Genomic DNA, 19,459 nt, shown 5'->3' on the forward strand with positions numbered 1-19,459 from the left:
TGTTTGTTTGTTTTGTATTTTTCTGAAGTTGGAAACGGGGAGGCAGTCAGACAGACTCCCGCATGCGCCCGACCGGGATCCACCCGGCATGCCCACCAGGGGGTGATGTTCTGCCCATCTGGGGTGTCGCTCTGTTACATCCAGAGCCATTCTAGCACATGAGGCAGAGGCCACAGAGCCATCCCCAGCGCCCGGGCCATCTTTGCTCCAATGGAGCCTCAGCTGCGGGAGGGGAAGAGAGAGACAGAGAGGAAGGAGAGGGAGAGGGGTGGAGAAGCAGATGGGCGCTTCTCCTGTGTGCTCTGGCTGGGAATCGAACCCGGGACTCCTGCACACCAGGCCGACGCTCTACCACTGAGCCAACCAGGGCCTTTGTTTCTTATTTTTTACAGGGATAGAGAGAGCGAGTCAGAGAGAAGGATAGATAGGGACAGACAGACAGGAACGGAGAGAGATAAGGAGAATCAATCATTAGTTTTTTGTTGCGACACCTTAATTGTTCTTTGATTGCTTTCTCACATGTGTCTTGACCATGGGCTACAGCACCCCTTGCTCAAGCCAGTGACCTTGGGTCCAAGCTGGTGAGCTTTGCTCAAACCAGATGAGCCCACGCTCAAGCTGGCAACCTCGGAGTTTTGAACCTGGGTTCTCCACATCCCAGTCCGGCTCCATCCACTGCGCCATCGTTTGGTCAGGCCCACAACCTCGAGTTTTGCTTTATGTTTGTTTGTTTTGTATTTTTCTGAAGTTGGAAACGGGGAGGCAGTCAGACAGACTCCCGCATGCGCCCGACCGGGATCCACCCGGCATGCCCACCAGGGGGTGATGTTCTGCCCATCTGGGGTGTCGCTCTGTTACATCCAGAGCCATTCTAGCACATGAGGCAGAGGCCACAGAGCCATCCCCAGCGCCTGGGCCATCTTTGCTCCAATGGAGCCTCAGCTGCGGGAGGGGAAGAGAGAGACAGAGAGGAAGGAGAGGGGGAGGAGTGGAGAAGCAGATGGGCGCTTCTCCTGTGTGCTCTGGCCGGGAATCGAACCTGGGACTCCTGCACGCCAGGCCAACGCTGTGCCACTGAGCCAACGGGCCAGGGCCCACAACGTCGAGTTTTAACCTGGGTCCTCAGCGTCCCAGGTTGACGCTCTAGCCACTGTGCTACCACAGGTCAGGCAGCAGGTGATTTTTAAAAATTAAAAAATAATTTCCATTGATTTGAGAGAAAGAGGGGGGGGATGTAGTGGAGGGAGAAAGAGAGAGAGAGAGAGGTGTGTGTGTGTGTGAGAGAGAGAGAGACAGACAAGGAGAGAAGCATCACCTTGTTCCATTTAGCTGTGCATTCATTGGTTGCTTCTCATATCGACCCTGACCGGGAAGGAATAGGCAGCCTGGCTGCGCTGTATTCTCAGCCACAGATCAGGCCTCCCAGCCGCCTCCACCTCCGCCCCCGCCCCTGTCCCCACCTCCACCCCACCCCCCAGCCCTGCCCTTTCAGGCGACTTTTCAGCCAGTAGAAGCAGCCCCGCAGAAGCGCTTTCCTGTGACTTCTTCTTTTTCTTTTTACAGAGACAGAGAGAGAGTCAGAGAGAGGAATAGCTAGGGACAGACAGGAACGGAGAGATGAGAAGCATCAATCATTAGTTTTTCGTTGCGCATTACGACACCTTAGTTGTTCATTGATTGCTTTCTCATATATGCCTTGACCGTGAGCCTTCAGCAGACCCAGTAACCCCTTGCTCGAGCCAGCGACCTTGGGTCCAAGCTGATGAGCTTTTGCTCAAACCAGATGAGCCCGTGCTCAAACTGGAAACCTTGGGGTCTTGAACCTGGGTCCTCGGCATCCCAGTCCCACGCTCTATCCACTGCGCCACCGCCTGGTCAGGCCCCGTGACTTCTTCTATCCTAAGCCCTTCCTTGTTTCATTGTCTCACAGCTTTAATAACCGTACTCTAAAAATTACCAAAAAAAAATCACTGTAAATTTTATTCTCCTTAAACCACAAAATAGAGTGAGACTTTACATACAAGAGAATTTCCCTGCTCTCCAGCTTCCCCACACTCCGGCTCCGGCCCCGCCCCATCCAGGGACTCTGACCCCGCCCTTTCACTGGACCCCGCCCCCTCTGGAACCTGGCCCCGCCCCACCCAGGCTTCTGCTCCGCCCTCCCTGGGCTTTGTCCTTTCCCCTCACTCTGGTCCCGCCCCTTCTTCGGGGCCCGGGTGGAGCAGTGGGAACCATCGAGATGGCTGAGCCTCCAAGCCGCCCAGAAGGGCCGGAAGTCTGTGGGACGGAGCAGCCGCGGGGCGTCGAGGCCCGTTCCTGGCTTCGTCGTGCGTTTTGAGCCTCCCGCGGTCTCGGGTAGGGTGAGTAGATAGGGCGACCGCGCCTTCGGGCGGAGTCCCCAGGGCAGGGCCCCGCATCTTCCCTCCTCCGGGCTCTGGGCGGGGAAGCTCGGGTGGCGCGGGCGGCTTGAAGAGGCCGTGATCGCTCGGCCGAGGAGGTGTTGGAGCCGCGGCCGCCTTGTCCGCGGAGGTGGGAGGCATTTGGCCGAGTCCCACCGAGTCCCACGGGCTCCAGCACGGGCTCTCTTTCCCCCTCTCACGGCCTTTGAAGACCTGCGCTCAGTGACAGTGGCTGAAAAGGCTGTGCTCTTGCCGCTTCTCTACTGGAGACCAGGACCCAGCCCTGGCGGGATCCTCCTCCCGGCAAGGCCCAGGTGGGGGGAATCCACCCGAGTGTCTGTTCTGCCCAGTCAGCCTCGCTGTGTGCACGGCCTGGGGCGCACGTTCGTTCACAAGCACTTTCTGACCCAGAAGCTCCACGAGGAAGCCCGCCTCTCCTTCTGATCTACCATCGGGACCTGTGGGGAGGGGGCCAAGTTAACACAGAGGAATTCCAGTATCCACTCGTCTTTTTCTAACAATTCATTGTTAGACTCCCGGCTACTTACTCTGAGTGTAGTCACCCCGTTCTTCCCCCTTGCTACCCGTGATCCAGCCCCACGAGCCCCACGGGCTCATTCAGTCCATTCCTTCCAGCCTCAGCCCCTTTGCACATCGCTGTTAGCTCCTCCAGCAAGTGATCCATCAGACTAAGTTAGGGTTTCCTACTTTATTTTGTTAGGTTTAGAGAGAGAAGAAAGAGGAGAGACAAAGAGAAATGAACGTTGCTTTGTTATTTTATGCATTCATCGTTTGCTTCTTCTATGTGCCCAACCAGGGATTGAATCCACAACGGAGTTACTTGGCCAGGGCAAGGTTTCCTAGTTTAAATGTTTTCCGTGTTCCTTGTACTTTGGTGCTGTCACGGTTGTAATTTTGCACTTATTTGTGTGGTTATTTAACTTTTCCCTCCACTAGACTGTGCTTCGTGAAGGCAGAGTCACCGTGCCTTGTGCACTGCGGCATCTCATTGATGGGACACCTGGCACAAGTAGTAGTGACCTCTTAAGTGTTCATGGAGTGATTGACAACCACCAAACACTCTGGAAGGTGAACGAAACCTCGGTGGGCAGATGCTCAAGTGCTGTGGCTGCGTTGGTTCCGCCCTGTGTACCTGCCAGAGAAGATCTGAGGGTGGAGGTAAAGGATGGGAGAACACAGTGCCACCTGGATTAGCCTGGGAGTCAGCAGTGGGGGGCCGCCAGCATCCTAATCTCTGACCTTTTCATAACTGCGAACAGGTCTCTCGGCTAGAGCACATTGATTCCCATCCACGGAGCCTCATGGTAGGAATCTGACTGCCTCTATTCCTTCACTTGTCCTGTGAGGGCCCTGCCTCCTCCTCTGGGTACCCACCCTGCCCACTGGGCCTGTGCCTAGATCCTGCCTCAACTCCTCACGGTGGCTCCTGCCAGACTCAGGCATGCCAATCCCTAAGGTAGTGAGCAAACCCCTGCTAAGATTAGAGCCCACCTGAGACTCTGAGAGGAGGGTTGTAGGTCCACGGTCTGGGTCCCTCCCCTCCTGCACACCACCCTTCCCCTGGATTTTAGAGCCGGAGGGGTCTGGTGACTGTCTCTCCCAACCCTGTGGCACATGTATGTGAGACACACCATGAGGCGGTGCCAGAATGGGGCTGGCACCCAGGGGTCCCTTGGGTGCTGGTCTGTGTCCTTTCAGGAGGCTGTGACGTTTGGTGATGTAGCTGTGCACTTCTCACGGGAGGAGTGGCAGTGTCTGGACCCTGGCCAAAGGGCCCTCTACAAGGAGGTGATGCTGGAGAACCACAGCAGTGTGGCTGGACTCGGTGAGGCTGTACCTCGGTGCCCCCTCCCTATGTCATCGGTCAGCACCTACCTAGCCAGGCCTCTATCAGAGCTGGGGACATGGAAGCTGTGTTCAGGTCCTGACTCCAGGACGGGTCATGGTGAGCCAGACAGGATGAGCTTGGCTCATATCGTGTGGTTTAATCCTCACAGGGTAATGGACTTCTGGGAGGTAATGAAACCTCCTTTTTTGTTTGGGCTAACAGATTAACTTGTTGGAAGAAATAGAATTCAAACTAGAAATAGCTCTTTTGCTGTTCTTGTTAACTTCTGGAGGAATTTATATAGATGAAATTAATTGAACCTTTCAGGTATTTGGTATAACTTTTTTTTTTTAAGATTCTATCTAGCCTGACCAGGCGGTGGCGTAGTGGATAGAGTGTCGAACTGGGACGCCGAGGACCCAGTTTCGAGACCCCGAGGTTGCCAGCTTGAGCGTGGGCTCACCTGGTTTGAGCAAAGATCACCATCTTGGACCCAAGGTCTCTCTTTTGAGCAAGGGGTTACTAGGTCTGCTGTAGTCCCCTGGTCAAGGCACATAAGAGAAAGCAATCAATGAACAACTAAAATTCCACAATGGTAAATAATTAAATAAATTGATGCTTCTTATCTCTCTCCATTCCTGTCTGTCTCTATCCCTCTCTCTAACTCTCTCTCTGTCCCTGTCAAAAACAAAAAAACAAAAAAAAAGATTCTCTCTGTTGATTTTACTGAGAAAGGAGAAAGCAGAAGAGGGAGAAGTATCAACTCATAGTTGCTTCACTTTAGTTGTGCACTGCTTGCTTGTTGATTGTGTTATGTGCCTTGACCAGGCAAGCTCAGGGTTTCAAACTGGCGACCTCAGCGTTCCAGGTCGCTGTTCTGTCCACTGTGCACAGGTCAGGCTGCTAGAACTTTCTGTAGAGCCACCTGTGCCCTGAGGGAAGCCTTTTCGTTCATGCTCGATGGTCTGGCAAGCTTATGAATTTCTCCTTGTGACACTGTTGTCGTTCGTAGTTTTTCTTCAAATTGATCTGTTCATTTGGGTTTTCAGTTTTTAATGTGTATTTGTTTATAACACCCCCATTAAGTTTATGGATATTTTCTTATGTAAGTTTTTGGCAGTATCTTGATCAATTTCATCCCAATACTATTGACTCATCTCTTTAAAGATCCAGCTTTGGTTTTGTTCGACTTTTGGGGGGTGATGTGCGTGGTTCCTTATTCTCTGTTTCACTGAATCCTGTTCTGCCTGTCATTTATTTATTTATTAAAGATTTTATTTATTGATTTTAGAGAGAGAGGAAGGTGGGAGGTGGGGGGTAGGAGGAGCAGGAAGCATCAGCTCATGGTTGCTTCTTGTATGTGCCTTGACCACCGGGCAAGGCTGTGTTTCACACCAGTGTCCTCAGCGTTCCAGGTTGGTCCTTCTCCACTGCGCCACCACAGGTCAGGCTGCCTTTATTATTTTATCCCTTTGGTTTTGTGTTTGCTGTGTTGTTTTGTTCCCAATTTCTTTAAATTAATCTACCTTGTTTGCATTTTACTGTTCTTATTTCTAGTAAATATTTTTAAAAATGTAAATTTCTGTCTTTAAGTGCTGTTGTAGCTGCATTCTACAAGTTTTGACTCAATAAATATAGTTGCTTGTTAGTAATTCATTACTGAATCTCCCAGTGGCTAATAGTTTTGAGCTACCTGTTGTGGTTACTTTCATGTCCCATTTCATTTCCGTTTCTGTGTTCTGGTGTCCTTGGACTACAGCACGATCCTTCGTGGCTGGCCGTGTTTCTCTGAATGTTCCGGGTGTTCTTGGAGAGAACGTGTTTCCTGTTCAGTGTAGGGTTTGCCTGCTCCTGAGGCCTTCGACCTGTGATTTCTCCGCTGCCTTTTTTACCCTTACGGCTGGAAACCTGAGGGAAGCTCCAACCACAGGGCCCTGGGATGGGCTGGGAGCTCGTCACACTGCTGCCCCACAGCACGGGGCTGGTGGCCCAGAGGAGTGCCAGGTGGCCAACACAGCTCTGCACTGCGCCCCCGTCTGGCTAGGCTTTGTGCAAGAATGCAAGACTGGGGGCACCTGGGTGAGGCCAGTGCCTTCTGATTTAATGTCTGTTTCATTCATGGTCTATTTTTGTTGTTTTTTTGGTTTTTGTTTTTGTGTGTGTGTGTTTTTTTGTTGTTGTTGTTAAAGTTTGTTTGAGCCAAACTGATGACATATGCTGGGAAGCAAGATGTCAAATGCTCCTGTCTTGTTTCTTTTCTTTCTTTTTTAAAAGACTTATTTATTGATTTTAGAGAGAAAGAGAAAGGTACAGGGGAGGAGCAGGAAGCATCAACTAGTAGTTGCTGCTTGTATGTGCCTTGACCGGGCAAGGCCGAGGTTTTGAACCAGCGATCTCAGCGTTGCAGGTCTAGGCTTTATCCACTGCACCACCACAGGTCATGCACTCCTGTCTTGTTTCTTAACTACCTCTGCCTATTGGCACAAACCTGCCCTCTGAAATGAGGGGTGTGCTGGCAGTGCCTGGATTTCCTCTTTCTGGGATAGAGCGGCCTATTCTTGTGTGACAGGGTCTCCTGGGGATCTTGGGCTTGAAGCAGAAGAGAACAGGGTGGGAGTCAAAGCATCCCTCACTGTCCAGTCTCAGGAGCTGGACAGAACCAGTCAGAGAGGCCCCTGTGCCCAGATCCTCACCCTGTGCCGCTCCCTCCAGAGATTCTGCCTGTGCCCTTGCAGGACCCCTGCCCCTTTACTTCTGGAAACCAGGGGGCACTGAGCCCTGAGCTGCAGCCACAATAATGCCAATGTGGTTTCCTTTTTCACCTTGACAGCAGGATTTCTGCTTCTCAAGCCTGAACTGATCTCCCGGCTGGAGCAGGGGCAGGAGCCATGGGTTCTCGACCTGCAGGGAACAGAGGGGAGAGAGGCGCCCAGGACCCCCCGGACAGGTGAGGCTTGGGCCTGTGGCAGAGAACCTGGGCCCAGAAGATGGACCCTAGGGATCGCCCTGAGACTTTGTTTCTAAACCACATTTTATTCCGTGTCTAATCTCACCAATACTCTTACTAAGCACATGGATGTAAGATCAACAGTAAGCTTGGTTCTGAGCAGCCTCTCAGGTGAACGTCACGTTCCTGGGACGGTCACGCTCCCTCCAGAACCCCTCTGGGCCCTGGGTACCCACAGCTTCTCAGGCCAGGTCCTGAGGCTGCCGTAACAGCACCACAGACCGGGGGTTTAAATTGACAGAGATTAATGTCTCATAGCCCTGGCTGGGGCCAGAGGTCCAAAATCAAGGCATCGGCAGGGTGATGCTCCCTCTGAACCTGTGGGGAGGACCCTTTCTGGCTCTTCCAGCTTCTGGTGGTTCCATGTGCTCCTCATCTTGTGGCCGTGCCACCCACTCCTCCCTTGTGACAATGTGTCCTCCCCCATCTCTGTCTTTATAAGGACGCCAGTCATACTGGGTCAGGAACCTCTACATTTCAGTGTGACTGCACCCTAATTACGTCTGCATGGTCCTGTTTATAAACAGTTCATATTCTGAGATCTGGGCTGGAGCTTCAGCACACCTCTTTTGGGGCACACTCAGGCTATAACAGGGGCCTTCCTATTCAGTCCCCTTTCTGACCCTTCCCATGAAGCAGTAAAAGGGATTGACCAGACCAATTAAAACCTAGCCCCCACGGAACATTTTCAAGGTGGGGGAGATTCCAAGGAGGGCGCCGTGGCCAGAGACCAGTGGAATTAGCAGCGCTCCTTGGTGGTTCACAGGCAACAAATAGTTCTCTTAGTGGTGAGGCAACAAGGAGGTCCTTCTGTGAGGAGACAGAGCTGCTCACTGACCTGAGGACACAGGACAGAGGACAGCCTCATGGATAAACATTTGTGAGATGGGTTAGAAAATACAAATGCCAGAGATGTGTCTTGCTGGTTGGTGCCCCTGATGTCCCAGGATTCTCTAGATGGCAGAAGAGGGCGGGTTCTGCAGCTACCCCACCATTGCCACCCCTGTCCTGGGACTCAAGGCCCCCTGGGGGGCGGAGTCATCCTAGAGGTGTGGCCTTGAGCTAGCAGAGCTACATTGTGTACTCTTACAGACCAACAGGGAGGGTTAGTCACTGGTAAATGGGGACAGGAAGGGATGGGCTGTGCCGTGTGTGTACAGGTGTCAAATGGGCCTGAAGGGAGGGTGTGCACACTGAACCAGATAGGAGGCCATGGGCTGTGGAAGGCTGATGTTGGGGGGGACAGGACACGTAGGCAGGCGAGACCTTCACGATACAACTGCTGCTTCAGACTTGGCTGCAGGAGAGAGGGAGGTGGGCTCCAGGGCAGCGCGTGGGTTTGTGGTGTCCTCATCCTGCAGCAATGCTGTGACCACTTACCCACAGCAGGAGGTCTGGGGCTCTGGCTGGTCCAGCGGTGCAGGCATCCCCAACTACTTTGTTTTGACTGTTCGTAGGGGCCTTTGTATTGAAGCAGCAGGCAGAGGAGAGCAGTACTCCTCTGTTTTCTCATCTCTGGTTGCTCCTGCTCTGTTGAAGGAGCAGATTTGCCAAGGTTGTGTTTGTGCAGAGAAAGAGAAACAGGACCAGGCAGAAGATGTCCCGCATCTTCAGGGCACAGAGACATTGACAGAGTATGTGTTTGGGAGAACAGACTTGGGTCCATTCCTGAGTCATTAGCTGTGTGACCATGGGTGAGTTACTTAACTTTTCTGAGCCACAAGCCACTTATCCACTATTGACCTCATTGTATTGTCATGAAGACTAGTGTAAGAGAGAGCGGGAACTGTCTTTGTGCACAGATGCTTAGCACATGCAGCCCTTCCTTGCTCCAGGGCTGACAGAGAGATGGGTCACCTGCCATAGCTTGGGACAGCACCGATGTGAGGAGCCAGCAAAGCCCTGTCACTGGCCCTGGCCGGTTGGCTCAGCGGTAGAGCGTCGGCCTAGCGTGCGGAGGACCCGGGTTCGATTCCCGGCCAGGGCACACAGGAGGGGCGCCCATTTGCTTCTCCACCCCTCCGCCGCGCTTTCCTCTCTGTCTCTCTCTTCCCCTCCCGCAGCCAAGGCTCCATTGAAGCAAAGATGGCCCGGGCGCTGGGGATGGCTCTGTGGCCTCTGCCTCGGGCGCTAGAGTGGCTCTGGTCGCAACATGGCGACGCCCAGGATGGGCAGAGCATCGTCCCCTGGTGGGCAGAGCATCGCCCCATGGTGGGTGTGCCGGGTGGATCCCGGTCGGGCGCATGCGGGAGTCTGTCTGACTGTATCTCCCTGTTTCCAGCTTCAGAAAAATGAAAAAAAAAAAAAGCCCTGTCACTGGGCCCTGGGTTTTTCACTGTGGGACAGCAGTTGTCGGGCTGTGGCCTTGCATGTGATTAGGGACAACAGGGTCTGAGTCCAGCAATACTCCTTGCTACTTCCTGGGATTACAGAGTAGCAAGGAGGCTGACGCTCATGTGGCAAGTCCAGAGGGAAAGTGGATGTCGTGGGAAGGTGGCTGTTAGCACTCAGCTGCATACAGTATGATTGAATGAATGTGTAGAGCAAAAAGTCTGAATGAAAGCAAATTTTGAGAATTGGCAAAGGTGTCAACTTTTCATAGTGTCTTTGCTGTGGGTTGTCCTCAGTTCCTAGGGTTGACCCTTAGACCAGCCTTGTCCCTTCTCTGAGCTCACAATAAGGAGCCTTGTCCTTTCTGTGTGTTTCAGATGCTGTGATTAGCACTGAAGGTGAGCAGGCCTGTGAGGATGTGTACATGCTGAAATCGGAGTCCCTGGCAGCGATGGTCAAACCCCCCCAACAGGATATTCCTCAAAGTCCTGGCTTCGGAGATAACTCTCAATCTGAGGCCTGGCCAGGGAGTAAGCCAAGATCTCTCTTCCAGAAACACTGCTTGCAGCCAGGGACCGTGGCTCCCAGGAAGACTTCTGCTAAGGAGGACGAGCAGGGGCATGGCAGCTGGGGGTGTCAGCCTGACAGAAGTCAGGGGAGTGCTGCAGATGGGATGTCCCCAAGATGTGACATGTGTGGCAGGGGTTTCAGAGTCACGGCTCCACCTCAGGAAGTTAACATACAGAAGAAACCTAACAGATGTCAGGAGTGCCAAAAAAAGTTCTCTGATTGCTTACAGGGGGAGCATCAAAGTAACTGCCGTGGAGAGAAGCCGTATGAGTGTGAGGAATGTGGGAAAGTCTTCAGGTTGTGCTCTCAGCTTAATCAGCATCAGAGAATCCACACTGGAGAGAAACCATTCAAATGCATCGAGTGTGGAAAAGCCTTTCGCCTGAGCTCAAAACTTATTCAGCATCAAAGAATTCATACTGGAGAGAAGCCCTACAGGTGTGAAGAGTGTGGGAAAGCCTTTGGTCAGAGCTCCAGCCTCATTCACCATCAGAGGGTACACACGGGAGAGAGGCCATATGTCTGTCGTGAGTGCGGGAAGGCCTTCAGCCAGCAGTCTCAGCTGGTCAGGCACCAGAGGACTCACACTGGTGAGCGGCCCTACCTGTGCCAGGATTGTGGGAAGGCTTTCAGCCAGAGCTCAACCCTGGCTCAGCACCAGCGGATGCACACTGGGGAGAAGCCCCCAGTTCCGAGAACCCTGGATGGTGCCAGCCTCGTGTCCCATCAGAGAATCCACACTGCAGAGAAACCATTTAAGTGTGATGAGTGTGGAAAGGCTTTCAGGTGGGTCTCTCGCCTTAGTCAGCATCAGCTGACTCACACTGGAGAGAAACCATATAAATGCAACAAGTGTGCGAAAGCCTTTGGTTGTAGCTCACGGCTTATTCGCCACCAAAGAACTCATACTGGAGAAAAACCATTCAAATGTGATGAGTGTGGGAAGGGCTTTGTCCAGGGCTCACACCTGATTCAGCACCAGAGGATTCACACCGGAGAAAAACCCTATGAGTGCAGTGACTGTGGAAAAGCCTTCAGCCAGAGCTCAAGCCTCATTTACCATCAGAGGATCCACAAGGGAGAGAAGCCCTACGAGTGCCTGGAATGTGGGAAAGCCTTCAGTATGAGCACGCAGCTCACGATCCATCAGAGGGTTCACACTGGGGAGAGGCCGTATAAATGTGGTGAGTGTGGGAAAGCCTTCAGTCAGAACTCCACCCTTTTCCAACACCAGATCATCCACGCTGGAGTGAAGCCCTATGGATGCAGTGAGTGTGGGAAAGCCTTCAGCCGGAGTTCATACCTCATTGAGCACCAGAGGATTCATACACGAGCCCAGTGGTACCACGAATATGGGGGTACCTTGGAGGGCCCTACCCATGCGAGCCGTAAAAAAGTTAACACTGTAAAGAAACTACACAAATGTAATGAATGTGAGAAAATATTCAGATGGCGCTCGCATCTAATTATACATCAGAGGATTCATACTGGAGAGAAACCTTATAAATGTAACGAATGTGGCAAAGCCTTTAATCGGAGTTCCAGGCTCACTCAGCATCAGAAGATTCATATGGGGTAGACCACTCACCTCTGTAAATGTGTATAAGTGGGAATGAACCCACAGCCTTAACCTACTTATTTTATATGGGATCACTGATACTGATTAGTTAGAATGCTGGTCAAGATTCATAAGCACTCTCTTGAGAAAGAATACCCACATGCATACAAAGTGCGTGTTTATTTGCCTGAATGGGTGACCTTACCCCACTCGGTAAAGCCTGTGTCCCTTGCATCAGCACACAAGGGGAAGATCCCACGTCCCGTGTCTGAGGCCTGAGAAACCCTGGGAGCTCTGCTGGATGAGATGCTCAGTGTCTTCAGCATCAGTTACTCAGACCGGCTTCTGCAGGAAGGTGTGTGAGTTCGGGGGTGTGTGTTAGTCCGGAAGGGGAGTGCCTGAAATCCCCTCTGCCTTCACCTGACTTGTCTTTTAACCTCTTCCCAAGCCTGGAGCCACCCAGGGTCAACTGGAATTTCCACATGGGTCAGACACTGGTCAATCTGACAGGCTGGAACTATGTCCATTCACTTGTCTCAGAGCATCTAATTGAGGCCCAGAGGCCACAGGATGAGGCGGACCTTCGGTGTTGACCTCTGCCCTGTCCATGGTCCTGGACTCATCAGCCATGAATGAGTCCAGGGACCTGAAGTCCTATTCACCAGGCTGTTGCCCAGGGTCACCCACTTGAGACCTGCCAACCTTTCGTGTCATTGCCATAATCAAAGGAGCAGTATTTGAGAGACCCCCATCCTGGTGGAGAGGCCTCTTTCTCCCACATGTGGACAGGTAGCCCAGAGGGACATAGGTCACTCCAGGGTCTATTGTCACACTTGATTTGGGTCACCATCACACTGATTTGGTCTAGCCTGTGGGCGGGGCCCAGAGACCTTGGTGCCTCAGTTGCTGTGTGTGGCACAGGCTCTAGCAGATGATGGATTTGTGTCAGGTGACCTGTGTTTGCACCAGGAGGTTCCTGAGCTTCTGGTGGCGTTGGGAGCAGCAGAGTGAGATGATCGCGTCCATGTGAGTTTGTTCCCAGCATGTGGTGGGGGTCTCAACCCTGCAGCCGGTCACCCCGGTCGCCAGCTGCTGCTGCTTCCCCAGCACCACCATTTGACACGTTCCCCACCTGGTGCCGGACCTGTGAATTCAGTGTGCCTGTCTTTCCAGTCCCTACTCCACCCAGGATTTGTGTCTGGAAGGCTCAGCTCCAGAGGACCAGGAACATCTATACATTGTGCAGAGGTGGTTATGCCGAGGTGTCCCCACCTCAGCGGCTGTGCTCAACCAGGTGGTCACTGCTGACATACCTGGACAGGTGGGCCCAATCTGAAAGGGCCACAAATATGTTTGGCTACCCAACAATTGGATGAGAGCCAAGGTCCTGAGTGGAAAGGCCACACTCCTGCCATCTCATGGCACTTGGTGCTGTCTTGCACTGGAGGGCCTCTTCGTCGGACCCCACCTCCTTTGCCGCCTCCTGGGTCACGACGGCCAAAGAGGGAGAAGGCGATATGGGCTCCTCCAGATGCCTCTCTCCGCATAATACGCTTTCATTTTCCTGACAGTAACTGTAGGCCATGAGGCTTCCACCTTAAATCTGCTTCAGCACCTACTCTCTGGACACGTGTAGTCCTGGATCAGGGGCTGGCAAACTGTGGCCTATGGGCCACACCCCGTCTGTGACCGGCTTCTGTGTTATACTGACCAAACACACACCATTAGACTGGGTGTCTTGAACTCCTCAGTACCTACCAAGCAGACAAGAGCCTAAGTCAGTCAGTTCCTGTAAATGCCCGTCACAGCCAACCAGTCCTTCCCGAATAAGGCAGCTGCTTAGCTGTAGCCAGTCAAATAATTTCTGTGCTTTGCAAATGCATCTTCTCCGTGAAAACCTCTCCGAGGTCCCCTCTGCGGAGTGCTCGGCCTGGTGCTGCCCGATTCCAATCCATGTTTGCTCAAGTGAACTTGTTGCAATTTTAATGTACCTCGGTTTACCTTTTATCAGAGCTAAAGATGGTTTTAAAATTTTTAAATGGTTGGGGGGAAAACAAAAGATTATTTTGTGACATTGGAAAATTATATTGAAGTCAAATTTCAGTGTGACCAAATAAAGCTGACTGGTACCGGCCGGCCCACTTCTGTGCATGTTGCCTCTGTTGCCTTCTCATCAAGTGCCCAGTTCACCACACGGCCTATGTCGCCTCATTAACTTGGGTACAACTCTCATGCCAGGCCTGACCGGTCAGCTCCCTTGGTTGGAGCATCGTGCCGGAGCATGGTGGTGGCTGGTTGGATTCCCTGGTCATGGCACATACAGGAGCAGCTTGATGTTCCTGTCTGTCTCTCCGTCTCCAAAATAATAATAATGATGATAATTTCTAAAAAATCCTCATGCTCTCAAGCCTTTGAGAAATTATATTTCTTCTCAACTGTTAGTGTGGTTTGTTCACTAAAATGTCTCAGTACAACTGAGAATTCAAAGCAGTAACCCCAGGTCCCTACACGAGTTGAGAACACCAGTTGCAGTACAGGAAGAGCCTCTTAGCTGCATCCATGCAAAAAAGGTACCAGCTCTGGCCAGAGAGCTCAGTTCGTTAGAGCTTTGTCCTGAAGCACAGAGGCTGCCAGTTTGATTTGCTGTCAGGGCGCAAAAAGGAACAGATCGATGTTCCTGTTTCTCTCCTCGTTCTTCCTCTAAAATTAAAAAAAAAAAAAAAGTGTGTCAATAGTGGGCCACTGGGCAGGACACTTTCAGTTCAAACTACTGTGTAGGTGTGAGGTCTCAGGAACCCACAGGGAGTGCTGTGTGTGTGCTGAAGCTTCCTGCAGAGCGGAGGGGTTGGGGGCTGCCCTGGGCTATACAAGTTTTGGAATACTCGGTTCTACTTTCAAGCTATATTTTCCCAATTTGGGCTTCAGTAAATAGAACTGATCCAGAGCAGGTTTTAAAATACTTTGGACTTCTCTTTTGGAGTCAATAACTTAAACCTATAATCTTTGCTTGAAATTGCTTTCATTCTCAGTTATTGAACTTTGATATATGACATTGGGTTGTAACTATGTTGAGGTTTCTAGAAGCTTCCCAAAGTGTTGGGAAGGAGAGCAGAGCCCAGGTGGGTTTGCACAGCCTGTATCCCTAGTATGTGCGACTTGCACTCATAGCCCAGGAAATGTTTGTCGAAGGAATGAATGTTGTATTTGGGAAGTATCCAGGCTTTGAAGTTGAGAAGTCAGAGACCCATGGAGGAGGAACAGTCACCAAGAACTTCCACAGATACCGAAATAAGGTCAACACACTGGAAGGTGATACTCCAGGGGCACTGTTCTCTGAGCACGGCCTGTGCAGGCCGGGTCAAAGGTGGGAAAGGCCACCTCTGCTCTCAAGCCTAGGTCCGTGGTGACCAACCACAGGGTGGACAGTCCCTCTGCAGCCTGACGACAGGTGGGCTCAGGGAGATGTAGCAGAGATGTCGCCTATCTGCCCCCTGGTTTTGTGTGGTTTTGGAGCTAAGAATGGTTTTTTTCTGTTTTAATTTTTTGTTTTTATTGATTTTTAGATAAGGGAGGGAGAAGCAGGAAGCATCAACTCATAGTAGTTGCTTCTCCCTATGTGCCCTGACCCAGCAAGCCCAGGCGATGCTTTATCCACTGTGCCACCACAGGTCAGGCCAAGAATGGTTTTTAAATGGTTGAAAATAAGTATTTTGTGACATATGAAAATTTCAATGACTGAAAATTATTTTTTTTTTATTTTTAAAAAATTTATTTATTCATTTTAGAGAAGAGAGAGAGAGAGAAGGGAGGAGCAGGAAGCATCAACTCCCATATGTGCCTTGACCGGGCAGGCCCAGGGTTTTGAACCAGCAACCTCAGCATTCCAGGTTGATGCTTTATCCACTGCACCACCACAGGTCAGGCTTATTATTATTATTATTTTTTTATTTTCTTTTTTTATTTTATTATTTATTTATTCATTTTAGAGAAGAGAGACAGAGAGAGAGAAAGAAAGGTGGAGGAGCAGGAAGCATCAACTCCCATATGTGCCTTGACCAGGCAAGCCCAGGGTTTTGAACCGGCGACCTCAGCGTTCCAGGTCGACGCTTTATCCACTGCGCCACCACAGGTCAGGCTTATTATTATTCTTTTAATGACTGAGCATAACTCATAGTTGCTTCTCATGTGCCCTGACCAGGGAAACCCACGGTTTTGAACTGGTGACCTCAGCATTCCAGGTTGGCGCTTTCTCCACTGCGCCACCACAGGTCAGACAGATTTTTTTTTTTTTTTTATTTTTCTGAAGCTGGAAACGGGGAGGCAGTCAGACTCCGCATGCGCCCTACCGGGATCCACCCGGCACGCCCACCAGGGGGTGATGCTCTGCCCATCCAGGGCGTGGCTCTGTTGTGACCAGAGCCACTCTAGCGCCTGAGGCAGAGGCCATGGAGCCATCCCCAGCGCCTGGGCCATCTTTTGCTCCAATGGAGCCTCTGCTGCTGCCGGAGGGGAAGAGACAGAGAGGAAGCAGAGGGGGAGGGGTGGAGAAGCAGATGGGTGCCTCTCCTGTGTGCCCTGGCCGGGAATCAAACCTGGGACTCCTGCACGCCAGGACAACCAGCCAGGGCCGAGTGACTGAAAAATTTTTATTGGAACATAAGTCATGCACATTCATTTATCAGTGGTTCTCAAGGTGTGTGCCAGGGCACACTGGTGCGCCCTAGATTTCCAGGTGCGCCCTATGGTATTCCAGAGAAATATGTGCCTGTTGGGGACCAAAACACCCACAGGGTTTTTGGAGTTTAGATTTTTGGGACAGAGGTGTGGGGAATTGTCTGTAAGCTGACAGTTTGCCCAACCCCCCATCTCACTTGCCTGATTTTAGGTTGCAAAAGGCTGTTAAGCTGTGGTGCTGGATTGTTTACACTACCCCCCATGTTCCCCAGAAAGACTGGAGGAAAGTTTCTTCTATTCTTTGTTTGGTATAAAGTTAAGATGATATGTATGGTGAGGGTTTTCTGCACTCAACACAAGAGTTAAAAGAGGAATTCTACAATGTATTGATGAGGAAATGAGAGTTTGCCTTTGAAATATATGCCCAAACATTGAAGAAATTGCTAGGACACATCAGGCTCATGTTTCTCATAAACACAGGAATGAAAAAACACATTTGCGCTTGGACCTGCCGAATTTACTAAATCTTACTAAGAATGTATCTATATATATAAAAAGATAACTTTTTGGTCTTTTTAAATTTTTTAACCCCCTTTTTAAAAAATTTTTACTTATTCATTTTAGAGAGGAGAGGGAGAGACAGAGAGAGAGAAGGGGGGGAGGAGCTGGAAGCATCAACTCCCATATGTGCCTTAACCAGGCAAGCCCAGGGTTTCGAACCGGCGACCTCAGCATTTCCAGGTCGAGGCTTTATCCACTGTGCCACCACAGGTCAGGCTTAACCCCTCTTTTTTACGAATTCCAAAAAGCATAACTCAAAAATGTAACAAAATATTTTTTAATGTCAGAATATATTTAATTTTGTCATATTTAGTTTAGTTACCATAAAAGCACCCATGGACTTTATATATTTTTCCTTAGTATTTGACTTAATTATTATAACATATTTCTCAGAAATTTGTATATACTGCACCTACAATTATTGGGAGGATTTTAAATGTGCCCAACTTCAAAAGTTTGAGAACCACTGGTTTATATCACTGTCTCTGCTTTCAAGCTGTGGTGCCAGAGCTCACATCATTTATGACCTGGAAAGCTGAAATACTGCCTGGCCCCTCATAGAAATGTCTCCAAGTCCTGAGCTGCAGGATATGGATAAGAAGAGCCACCCTGTTGGTCTGCAAATCGGTGCCCCACAGTGGGAGGGTCTTTTCAAGTTCGGTTGTGGCCTTCTCTCTCCACAACCTGAAGTTGCCAGGAATCAGAATATCAAGCCTAACCAGGTGGTGGCACAGTGGGTAGAGTGTCGACCTGGGATACTGAAGACACAGGTTTGAAACTCTGGGGTCCCCAGCTTAAGTGTGGGATCACATATGTGACCCCATGGTCGCTAGTTTCAGCAAGGAGTCACTGGCTTGGCTGGAGCCCAGTGAAGGTATATATGAGAAAGCAATCAAAGAACAAAGGTGCCGCAACTATGAGTCGATGCCTCTCATCTCTCATGTCTGTCCATCTTTCTTGCTTGAAAAGAAATGTCGAGGTAATCCGAGGACCACGTACAGATCTGTGCTACCTGCTCCCAGTCTTCTGCTGGCTGTAGGGTATTTGGGAAGGGAACGGCTCTGTGGGAGGGATTGCAGGCAGGGCCACCATGTCCTGTCTACTGAGCATGGGAGCAACGTCCTGACTTGCTTTTTCTGACCAGATGACAAAAAGCACAGACAGCACCTTCTGTGGTCAGGGTGTGGCTGGTGGGTGAGCAGAGCACTACCCCTCGCTAACATAGAACACGGTGAGGGGTGGAGAAGAGAGCAGATGGCATGTGGCCAGAAGCTGTGCCTCCGAAAGACCCGGACTTTCTCTTCCAACACTCGGCTGACCCTCCTCAGGTCCTCCAGGGCCCCTTGCAGTGGACTACCAGAGTAGACACACCAACATAGCCGTGGAGACAGCCAGGCAACCCCAGCTGGGTGCACAATGACAAGGGGTCTCTGTGGCCTGGTGGGCAAAGGGTAGGCTAATCCTAGTGCTTGCCAGACACCCAGTGCCTGCAGCTCCACGCCTGTCTGCCCACCCCCTGCTGCAGGGGCTGCTGAGAGACTCAGGGTGGGTCTCAAGCAACAACCCCATCCTCCTCCTTCAGTCCCTAACACCAGAGCTGCCTGGAAAGCACCTCTGCTCACTGCCACTAGCTGCTTGATTTAGAACCACGGAGGCCCAGCCACAAGGTTCCTCTGATAATGCAGCTTGGAGCACCATGCTGGGACATACAGGCTGGGCTCAGACCCCGGTCTCCACTCCTGGTTGCACTGGACAAATGTTACTCTGGTAATCTTGCACAGCAGAAGCCCCCAAAGCTCAGTGACTTTTTATTTTATTTTTTACAGAGACAGAGAGAGAGGGATAGATAGGGACAGACAGGAATGGAGAGAGATGAGAAGCATCAATCATCAGTTTTTCACTGCGACACCTTAGTTGCTCATTGATTGCTTTCTCATATGTGCCTTGACCATGGGCCTTCAGCAGACCGAGTAACCCCTTGCTCAAGCTAGCGACCTTGGGTCCAAGCTTTGCTCAAACCAGATGAGCCAGTGCTCAAGCTGGCGACCTTGGGGTCTCGAACCTGGGTTCTCTGCATCCCAGTCTGACGCTCTATCCACTGCGCCACTGCCTGGTCAGGCGCTCAGTGACTTTTAACTCTAAACACACATCCTCATTTTGGGACCAGCAGCCCAAGCTGCCCAACACATCCACCCTCAAGGTGCTGGGAGAGGCACCCTCCTGCTCTCAACACAGCATCAAGTGATCCTTTTAAAACAGCTGTCAGGGTCAGGCCTGCCCTCAGTAACCTCACTCCCCTCCACCCCACTTGCCCTCTGACCCCCTTAAGGCTCCTCTCAGACCACTCTGCCCCTCTGCCTCTTTCAAGGCTTTGTTCCCAGACCAGGTCTTCTAGGAGGCCCTCCCTGTGACCCAATATACAATGACAGCCTGGCCTGACTAGTGGTGGCACAGTGGATAGAACACTGACCTGGGCCCCTGAAGCCCCAGGATGGAAACCCCAAGGTTGC

The 19,459-nt window shown here is 51.2% G+C and overlaps 1 protein-coding gene across 7 annotated transcripts in view; it reads left to right on the plus strand.

Annotated features, from left to right (window-relative positions):
- Window positions 1-2,216: 2,216 nt before the first annotated feature.
- The window catches only part of LOC136329356 (zinc finger protein 7-like), a 34,687-nt gene continuing 17,444 nt past the window's right edge, over window positions 2,217-19,459 (plus strand). The window contains exons 1-7 of one of the 7 annotated variants that reach the window (XM_066265383.1): window positions 2,217-2,360; window positions 3,357-3,578; window positions 3,680-3,724; window positions 4,119-4,245; window positions 7,079-7,195; window positions 9,964-11,490; window positions 11,566-11,731. In XM_066265383.1, the coding sequence (XP_066121480.1) occupies window positions 3,722-3,724; window positions 4,119-4,245; window positions 7,079-7,195; window positions 9,964-11,490; window positions 11,566-11,731 (1,940 nt within the window). In that variant the 5' untranslated portion in view covers window positions 2,217-2,360; window positions 3,357-3,578; window positions 3,680-3,721. Of the gene's footprint in view, window positions 2,361-3,356; window positions 3,579-3,679; window positions 3,725-4,118; window positions 4,246-7,078; window positions 7,196-8,830; window positions 8,950-9,963; window positions 14,720-19,459 lie in introns of those variants that run through there. The other 6 variants (XM_066265374.1, XM_066265377.1, XM_066265376.1 and 3 more) reach the window with 6 other exon arrangements.

The sequence above is a fragment of the Saccopteryx bilineata genome, chromosome 3, assembly GCF_036850765.1.
Source record: "Saccopteryx bilineata isolate mSacBil1 chromosome 3, mSacBil1_pri_phased_curated, whole genome shotgun sequence".
Taxonomy (NCBI): domain Eukaryota; kingdom Metazoa; phylum Chordata; class Mammalia; order Chiroptera; family Emballonuridae; genus Saccopteryx; species Saccopteryx bilineata.